The sequence below is a fragment of the Haliaeetus leucocephalus genome, unplaced genomic scaffold, assembly GCF_000737465.1.
Source record: "Haliaeetus leucocephalus isolate CR32 unplaced genomic scaffold, Haliaeetus_leucocephalus-4.0 Scaffold146, whole genome shotgun sequence".
NCBI classification, from domain to species: Eukaryota; Metazoa; Chordata; class Aves; order Accipitriformes; family Accipitridae; genus Haliaeetus; species Haliaeetus leucocephalus.
In genome coordinates, this window is record NW_010972582.1 from 314,132 (window position 1) to 323,317 (window position 9,186).

Consider the following 9,186-nt stretch of genomic DNA (forward strand, 5'->3'; position numbering starts at 1 on the left):
AATATAATTACTCCTGGAGTTTAAGTACATCTCTTGACCTGTAGATTAGCTTTGATCATCATCTTTTAGCTTTGTAAAAGACTTGGGTATTATGTTTTAAAGCACAGATTTCTTGGGATGAAGAGAATAAAGAAGTGAACATTCTAGAATTTTATAATTAAGATATTGCACTTTAAATGTATACATTCTTGTGTAAATATTGTATAAATATAATGAATGGGTTTTGTATGTACAGTCACTATTGTGATTTATGACTCTATAATTTTAAGCTAAAGAATATATGATAGGCCTTTTGCACTAAATTTATCAATGCTTGTATAATTTTATATGAATATTTGCATTGCTGTTGTACTTAAATTTCCATGCAAGCCCAGGGGAGCTGAATCTGAGCTAGAATTGAGATACCTACTTCCAGAAATTTAGTCCTTGATTTCTTCCTGTAGTTTTAGATTTGAGTTCTGTGTTAAGTGGCTTTAAGCTTAACGTATTTTTCATTTGGCTTTGACAGTGTACTACCTTCAGGAGATGGCCTCTTCTAAGTCTTTGATGAACCTTCTAACCTTCACTTTTGGATCAGCAATAGGATTTTTCATATGCTATCTTCTGTTTAGCATTATACTAGAAGAAGAGGTTAAGATCCAGCCTCATATCCTTCACAATGATCCACATGGTCAACACTCAGCAGATAGCGATAACAATCAGCTGCAAGGACAAATGAATTTCAATGCAGACTCTGGACAGCATAAAGGTATTTTGTTACACCTGACTATATATAACATGCTCCCTTTTCATGCATTGCAAAACGTTGCTTTCTTCACTGCCAAGAATTTGTATGAATCCTTTTCTTTCACTTTCCCCATGTTCAGATGACATCTAACTTTGTTCTCCTGAGGTCTGCTGAATGGTGGTTTTCTTTGTTTACATTTTTATTACAGTAGTGATTTTTTTCCTTAGAGCCCAACTGTTTGTCCAACTTCTGTATCAAGACTTGTTTGGAGCAGGAACTTCTCAAATGAACTGTTGACATCAAATGGTGATTTTGCTAAGCAGATAGATTTGCTAGCATTGTAGATGTGGCTTAATTGCCTTTTAGCTTTAAGAAGCTACTTTTGGACCACTCTAACTTTTGATCTAGCCTCTTAGATAAAGCCAAAAAAAAAACCCCCTCACTTTTTGACATGATTAGTAAAACTTGGAATTGGGGTGGGGCGGGGTGGGGGCAGAGGGAGTCACTGTGAGCATTGTTTGCCTAGCTGATTATGCAGCAGTCCAAACACAGATTGCTGTTGCAGTCAAAAACAGAGACATTCTGTTGCACTCTGATTTCTGCGCCCCCCCCACCCCAAAGAAGGTACGCCCTTCTAATGTTTCAGGCGTACATTTACATCTCATTAAATGAGTCCATTCTAAATCCTAAATACAGGTAAGTGTCCGAGTTTGGGACAGTTTGGATGAGAAAAAATGCACTATAATGCTTTTGCTGAAGGTGATGTTAATAAGTAACTTGCTATTTAAATGTATTTAAACTGCAAACTTTGTAAGACAAGTCTGTGAGGGTTTCACATGTAGTTGTAGGACGCCATTACAAAGAAATCTGATGTGTCATTGCATAAAGCGTAAGCAGGAATACTTTGGGACCATTATGTAGATCTCGCTCTCTGGAATATTCTTCTATGTGAGTTAAAATCGCTCTGTATGTATCAAGTGAAAACGTTTCTTTGAGGGAAATGAATGCTTTGGCCGCTTGGAAAACATTATATTACACACCTCGGATAACTGTGACTATTTTGTTGGATTGTCTGCAAATAAAAACATTTTAGCACAACAATAATACTAGTTTCATAGTATCCTAGCTTATATAATCTGATTTTTTCTTTCTGGCTTACCATCTGCTTTTTCCTTCAAAAATATGGTGCTGTTTTAGAAATATTTATTAGGTTTTGTTAGTTAACATGAATATATATAACAGAGCCTATTAGCTTTTTGACCTTTCTGTGTTGTAATCACTGTGTTCATTGTGAATGGCAAGAATATTCAACTTTTTAATTTTCAGTAGTCCTCCAACACCATAAAGAGGTTGCCTACAAACAGTTTTTATGTACAAATCAATGTTTTCTAAAGCCATGCTTCCCTGAACAGATACCCATTTTGATATGGCTCTTATGTTCTCCTTTATCCTATGAAGCTGAAGTAGCTTTAAGAATTTTAGTAGCTTCATTTTGGGAGTCTTGTTTGTTTTCTTCCTAAATCTAACATAAGTTTCATTAACTGGTACATTTGGAAGCAAACGCCTCTTTTCTCTCTGCATGTCTTTTCTGATCTGGAAACAGAATGTCTGGGGGGAGGTTGCTCTTAGTTTGTTTTGCAATCAAGTCTAATAGAATTTTGGAACTCTCCTCTTTTTTTAGATGAGAATAAAAATATTGCAGAGGGACTGTATCAGAAGGTGAAAATACTGTGTTGGGTCATGACTGGACCTCAAAATCTAGAAAAGAAAGCCAAGCATGTTAAGGCCACTTGGGCCCAGCGCTGTAATAAAATACTTTTTATGAGCTCTGAGGAAAATAAAGACTTCCCAACTGTGGGCCTGGAAACCAAAGAAGGCAGGGACCAACTGTACTGGAAGACTATTAAAGCTTTTCAGTATGTATATGACCATTATTTTGATGATGCTGATTGGTTTATGAAAGCAGATGATGATACATATGTTATATTGGACAATTTGAGATGGCTTCTTTCAAAATACAGTCCTGAACAACCAATATACTTTGGAAGAAGGTTTAAGCCTTATGTGAAACAGGGCTACATGAGTGGAGGAGCAGGATATGTTCTGAGCAAAGAAGCTCTGAAGAGATTTGTTGCTGCATTTAAAACGAACAAATGCTCTCACAGTTCCTCTATTGAAGACCTAGCACTAGGAAAATGCATGGAGATCATTAATGTGGAAGCAGGAGATTCTAGGGATACAAGTGGTAGAGAAACCTTTCATCCCTTCGTTCCAGAACATCACTTAATCAGAGGATACCTACCAAAAACATTCTGGTACTGGAATTATAATTATTATCCTGCTGTAGAGGTAAGTCCTTAGGAACCTGGTATCTGTTTTATGAACTACATCTTATGATGTGTATGAATGTGTATGATGTGTGAATTAGCAGTTTAATAGCAGCTCAATATATTTTAGAAAAGAAAATTTTGTTGTGATATCCTGATACACCTGTGTGTAGATGTGTTAAATACACTAGTCAACTAAAAGTTGATGCTAAGAACTTAACGTTCCAGAAGAACTAGTGAATCTTAAATTATCACTGCTGTTTTGCTATGTTCTGTGGACAGCAAAAAGCTATGAAAGCTTTTTGACACGTTTGTCTAGTGTCACCACTACTACCTTCCTTGCAAAGTTATTGTTCTGTTTTGTTCCCTCATATCTCATACACAGTGTTTCTAGCTTCTCCTCCAGCCACCCAGCTACCAGTGTGCAGTGACATTGAGACCACTGTGGTTCCTTCCAAGGTGTGTGTGCTCACTGTGCAGAGCCAGGTCAAACTATGGCTTAGTTATGTTAAAGCCGACTGTACACCTTCATCTTCTACCCAACAGCAAACTTTGCATAAAACCTGTAGAAATAGAACTAATTTTGAGACTTGCTCATGATTGTAATTGGTTAACATTGTCTAAGACATTCCCAAGTTACTGGAGGGGCTGGTGGGTAATGGTATGAGTCACTGTACTGCCTGCTAGTCTTTTTTCCTTCAAATGGAGATGTGCTGCAATATACTTCTCTTATCACTGATAACTGTGTGCAGTGTTACCTGGCTTGAACACTGGTAGCTGCCGGGCCTACACTCTTTTATTGAAGGTTGTTAAAATGTACGTGTAAATGAATTACATTGAAAAGATTATAGAAGAATGAACGTTGCCTGGAAGTGAAATACAAGCATGACCCACACAAGGAAATATGATTAGATTTCCTTGTGTATTTGTATTGGACTCTTGTCTCCCTTCTGTAGAAGTGGAGGCAAGCATGAGAGCTGGCAAGCTACTTTTAAAAAAATTCTTTTGTTGTAGCAACAAAAATAGTGTTTACAAGCTGAAACATTCTTACTTTAAGAACTTCAGATTGTCCTTTGTGTTCCACATGTGAAAACTCCAGTTTAAAAAAAAAGGGGGGGTAGCAGGCACTACTTGAAAATAAAGCGACCTGAAGGCATTCTGCATTGTAAATTTCAATGATCATATAATCTGTGATGTGGCTTCTTTTTTAGGATTATAATCTCACTTTTAAAGGTATTATTTTTCAGCAAGCTTTGAGATCAGTATAAGTGGCCAAAATCAAGGATAGGGTGTGGGATTTTTTACACAGTAAAGCTGGGGAAAAAAAAAAAAGTCTAGTTCTTCAGTAGATTCTTTTCATTGTAAAGCATCTATTTTTAGACTTGTATTCAGCAGCTGGAGCATTTCTGTAGCTTAAAACAGCTACGATACTGTATTTAGTGTGTCAGGATGCAGCAGCTTTAGCTATGGTTGCAGTTCAAGGGTGGCTGAGCTGTGGACAATTACATCTGTAACTGATGCAGTGGTGGTGGGGATCCATCATGGAAATAGCATATTTGATCCTGTCGTATATTTGTGTTTGGATAGAGGCTACTTCATCTGGTATCAAACCCAAGCTATGTTGGTCAAACTTAGTAAGTATTGAAAGAATAACAACTATATAACAATTGTTGTCTTCAATGTCTTTAAATATTTAATCTTAGTTCCAATTAGAGTTGGAATACTAGCAGCTCTGCAGTCAAATCTGATGAAAAAAACCCCACAAAACTATATTCCAGAAAAGCATTCTCAAAGCTGAATTTGAGCTAAAAAAATACAAGTTGTAACAAATGTGTTAACAATGATCTTTCAGCTCTTAATAACGTCAATGAAATTAATAAACTTAAAAAAAAATTCCAATATTATTCATTACAACTTTCTATATGTAGGAAGTTAGATGCTGACAATTTTGCCAAACTGTATAATGTGTAAACACACACAGGTGCATGCGTGCACACGTTTGGCTTATATACTCTGATACATTTTGCTTGCCTAGCATTATGTTTTGAAGTATGTGTATGACTGATGATAGTGAATTTCTTACCATAAAGTCAAGTATGTGTTTGAATTCTTCCTGGATCTTTAATCCAGGGCATCCTTTGCAATTCTTGCTGATTATTTTGACTTGTTTTGTCTTTTAGGGTCCTGGATGCTGCTCCGATCTAGCAGTTTCATTCCACTACGTTGATTCCGTGACTATGTATCATTTGGAATATTTGATTTATCATCTCCGTCCGTATGGGTATTTGTATCGGTACAATCCTGATTTGGCAAAAAATCCAGAAGAGCAGAGCAAAGATGAAGCACTGGAGGATAATCAAAAGCTAAAGCAAAAAATTATTGAGAATTAATTGGACTTGGAAGAAAACAAAAAGAAGCCAGTACGATGAATAAGAGTCTCCTCAAACTCCTGCATGAAGCTTGTGGACTAAAATTACTCATGGTGATTCTTATTTCAAAAATCATGTTGGCAGTACTTCCTGTCACTGTCTGTGTACAATAGAGTCCGGTGCTGGCTCTGACTGTTTGGGATAGTGTGACCTTGCAGCCCTGCACATGAAGATTTGAGACGCTGAAGCTGTGAAATAGGAGGTTGTTCTGGTACACTAATATCTGGAAGAATTTGTATAAAAACCATAGTGGACGGGTTCAAAGATAATCGTACAGTATTTCTGTTCCTTTTTCTGTTCTCCTCTGTTTCCTTCCAGATGTTCTGTTAGGTCAGTTGTAATATTAGAAATTGGATGCTGCACAGTCAAATACTTCACAATGGTTTTCTCTAGTATTCTCAATATCTTGAAGTTACTTTGTGTACCTTGCCCTATAAGGAAGGGAGAGCAACGGAAATAGTCTCAAGTCTGCTTTGCCTTAACGACAGGCTGGTTAATATGAATAGGCAGAGATCCACCTAAAAGATTAATCTAAATTGTTTCAGAAATGGAATTCACTGCTATGAATTATTTTTTAAATTTTTAAGTCTCTGTTGTACAAAACAATATGAAGTTGGATCAACTGTTTCAGGGAGAAACCCAGAAATAGTTACTATTTTTTAGATTGCTGAGGTGATGCAAGCTGCTTACATATTTGCCTGTGGTTTTTTTTTTTATATTAACTTATCCTATTGGTTGAATGGATATAAAAATTCATCTCAGAATTTCTCGGCATAAGGTAAGGCAGATGCTTTTTGAAATAGAAGTCTCTCTTCAATCACTCCTTCTGTGTAAACTAGAAAGAATAGGATCTTAGCAAAGTTACAATGGCATTATAATAACTTGGTTTCAGCTAGTATTATAATTAGTTTGTTTCCATTTAATTTTCACACCACTATACTTAGAGATTGTGGAGTTACCTTATTCATTAAAATTTTACAGATACAAGTCCTGTTTTAAAACTGCAGCAAAGCCAATTTGAATGCTTCCCTACGCATCTAGTTTATTTGTCTGGAGTACTTAATTTCACTTTCCTGAACATTTTTTTTTCTTCCATTTTTAAAAATTTCTTCTGTATCTGCTTCTTGTTGCCTTTTTCAGAACAAAGTGTTAAATGATCCTTATTTCACTCTTTTTGACGCTGAAGTATATAGTTATTCAGGTAAGCCAGCCTGAATGCAAGAATCTTTCAAAGTGCATTAACTTTGTCCACTACTTTATGAGTATCTCTGCCTCTTAACTGAAAACACTTTCTTGGTGTGGGACAAAATATGTGTTTTAATTACTGAAAAAATTTCAGAGGCCAAGCCTATGTTTTATATAGTTAATGTAAAACTTTCTGGTTTTCTCTTTTTCAAATTGAGTGAATAGCAGTATGGGGGATGGGGTTAAGCTTGATATGTAGTGTGTCTTTATTCTAGACTTGAACAAAAGTTTCTTCATCTTTTTATCACTTTTCACCTTCATCATATTGATGAATTTGGACATAACCTAACTGCCTCCAGTCACTGTTCTGGAAAGGGCACATACTGGTAGCAGACAGCCTTATTTACTACTGCTGTCCTTCAGGATGTTCCTGGAAGAGGATGTTACCATAAAGTACTGGATTTTTTAATTTTTTTTTTCCAAAGATAGTTCTTGCACAGATTTGGTTTCTGTCTGTTGTCCAACAGTAAAGAGTCATGACTTCCTTTCTGACCATTGCTCTGCAGCATGATGGCAATTACTGAAATATCTCATGGAGCTGAAATATTACATGCATCTTCTCTCCCTGGATATAGGCTGGGTTCATATATCAAGTATTGGTTGAATGAATAGTTCCTACAGGGTGAACTCTCTTGGTCTTTTATGAGCAAGACTGCCTCTGAAGTACTGAAAGGGACACGAGCTTTATTTTATGTTAATTGACTTAAGTAGAAAATTCTAACTCCATTTGTTTAAAAAAGGAAAAAGTCTCCAGTTTGCTCTAGTCAGAGGGATGCTTGTCCTGAGGAGACTGGATGGTACCATGCTGAGAGGTGCTTCGTTCTGGGAGCTAAATGTTTATCCCACGTGCAGCACAAACCAATAATATCGTGAAATCCATATGGGATTATGACTCCAGTGGCATTGTTTGAACATGCAATTAAAATTTTCTGGAATACTTAAGGAAGTTATAAAATAAAATCAAGATTCCAACTGAATCTCTTTGTAAATTCAGCCCATATATAAGTTCTACTGAACTACTGTACTGTTCTTTTATTACTACTTTTTTCCTCAGTTGCTCCATGGGGATTTAACGATTGCAGAACTAATCTTGCCTATTTTCTGCAGATTTGAGTCCTATGTTTGCCCTGTGAAGTAACACAATTTCCTCTTCATGTTCTTTAACTTTTCTGACTATCCTGTCTTTGGGTTTTCAGTTTCATTGTGCATAAGTCTCAGGTGGACAAGAGGAAGCAGCTGGTGTTATGTTTGAGCTCCGCACAGGTTGGTTGCTGAGGTGGCAAGTCAAACCAGCCACTGCTCAATGGTGAAGCCTTTTCTCAGCAGCAGTTCTAATTCTTGTCTGCTACCCAACTGGAGCTTGTGGTTTAGTAGAACAGGGCAGGAATGTCCCTTTCCGCAAAACATGCAGGACCTTAGAGGGAATGGAGAAACAAAGGAACAAGTTCCATTTCTTGAGGGAATAAGGCTAAGAACATACTACCTTATAATAAATAGGTGGCCTGTCTGGAGAAATAAGGGTAGCCTTTTCTTCAAATGTCCATTCTTGCTTTGTTTTAAAGTGTCCTTGTGCTTAGGCCTCTGAATCTATTTCTTTTGCATAAAAGCACTGCAAAGAATTTTTTTTACTTCCAGACAAGCTAGTAAAGTATCGTTTTTACATTCTGTGATTATAACAGAGGACTGTTCTCTGTTGAATTGTATTGCCATAACAATGAGCTGATACATCTGAAATAATTGGTTTGTGTCTCGCTACCTTCAAAAGCTTCAGTAGACAAGGTTGGAATGTGAACAGTTAGTATAATTTTCATGTACAATATTACAGTACTATTAGTAGTTTGTTATTTCACCCTCAGGTGTTTGTGCTTTGAGAAAGTGTTTATTGAGTTTGAATATTTCTGTAGCCCAAGGACGCTACTGTATTTCAGGTGCATAGACCTTTCTGAAGCACAGCAACATAGGCTCTCTTAGGCTATACTGATTATTGTTCTGTGGTTTTGTTTCTAAAAGAGGTTTCTTAGCTTTACAAAACCTAAAAGCTTCCATTGGCACTGTAGTGATTTAAATGACCCATATAAAAATTTTGAACTAGTTTTCTTGAAATTACTAGGCGGCAGTTGTTTGCACTTGGATGTGGGAATGTCACTTAGTGTAACATTTTAAGCTTGTGTTAAGTGTTTTTTTTAGTTCAGAAAGAATGAGAATGCCAAGAAGTTATCTTCTGATCACTGTTCTTAATGAGAGGGTAGTATTAATCTTTGTTTGCAGAAAAAGACCAATTTTAATCTTCTTTCACTCCCAGTTCATTTTTGCAGTCTATATTGGTCTTATTTAAGAGGTTAAATGCTGGTGATGTTAGCACCATCTCTCATTTTGCAGAAGCTTTTTTCCCAGTACCTTTTGCCTTTAAGGACACTTTCTTTGTTTTCCTTTGGTGGGGGTATATACTGAAAATCAC

The 9,186-nt window shown here is 36.5% G+C and overlaps 1 protein-coding gene across 1 annotated transcript; it reads left to right on the top strand.

Moving 5' to 3' along the window:
- The first annotated feature begins 508 nt into the window (after window positions 1-508).
- Window positions 509-7,151, top strand: C1GALT1 (core 1 synthase, glycoprotein-N-acetylgalactosamine 3-beta-galactosyltransferase 1). The gene is made up of 3 exons (XM_010561465.1): window positions 509-748; window positions 2,409-3,076; window positions 5,235-7,151. The coding sequence occupies exons 1-3, from the start codon at window positions 526-528 to the stop codon at window positions 5,442-5,444; spliced, it is 1,101 nt and encodes a 366-aa protein (XP_010559767.1). The 5' UTR covers window positions 509-525; the 3' UTR covers window positions 5,445-7,151.
- Window positions 7,152-9,186: the final 2,035 nt, after the last annotated feature.

Excerpts from the sequence above, each read along its gene's own strand:
- C1GALT1 (XM_010561465.1), top strand. The coding sequence starts at position 526 with ATGGCCTCTTCTAAGTCTTTGATGAACCTTCTAACCTTCACTTTTGGA. Across the intron at positions 749-2,408 it reads AGACTCTGGACAGCATAAAG|ATGAGAATAAAAATATTGCA; the intron begins GTATTTTGTTAC and ends CTCTTTTTTTAG. Across the intron at positions 3,077-5,234 it reads ATTATTATCCTGCTGTAGAG|GGTCCTGGATGCTGCTCCGA; the intron begins GTAAGTCCTTAG and ends TTTGTCTTTTAG.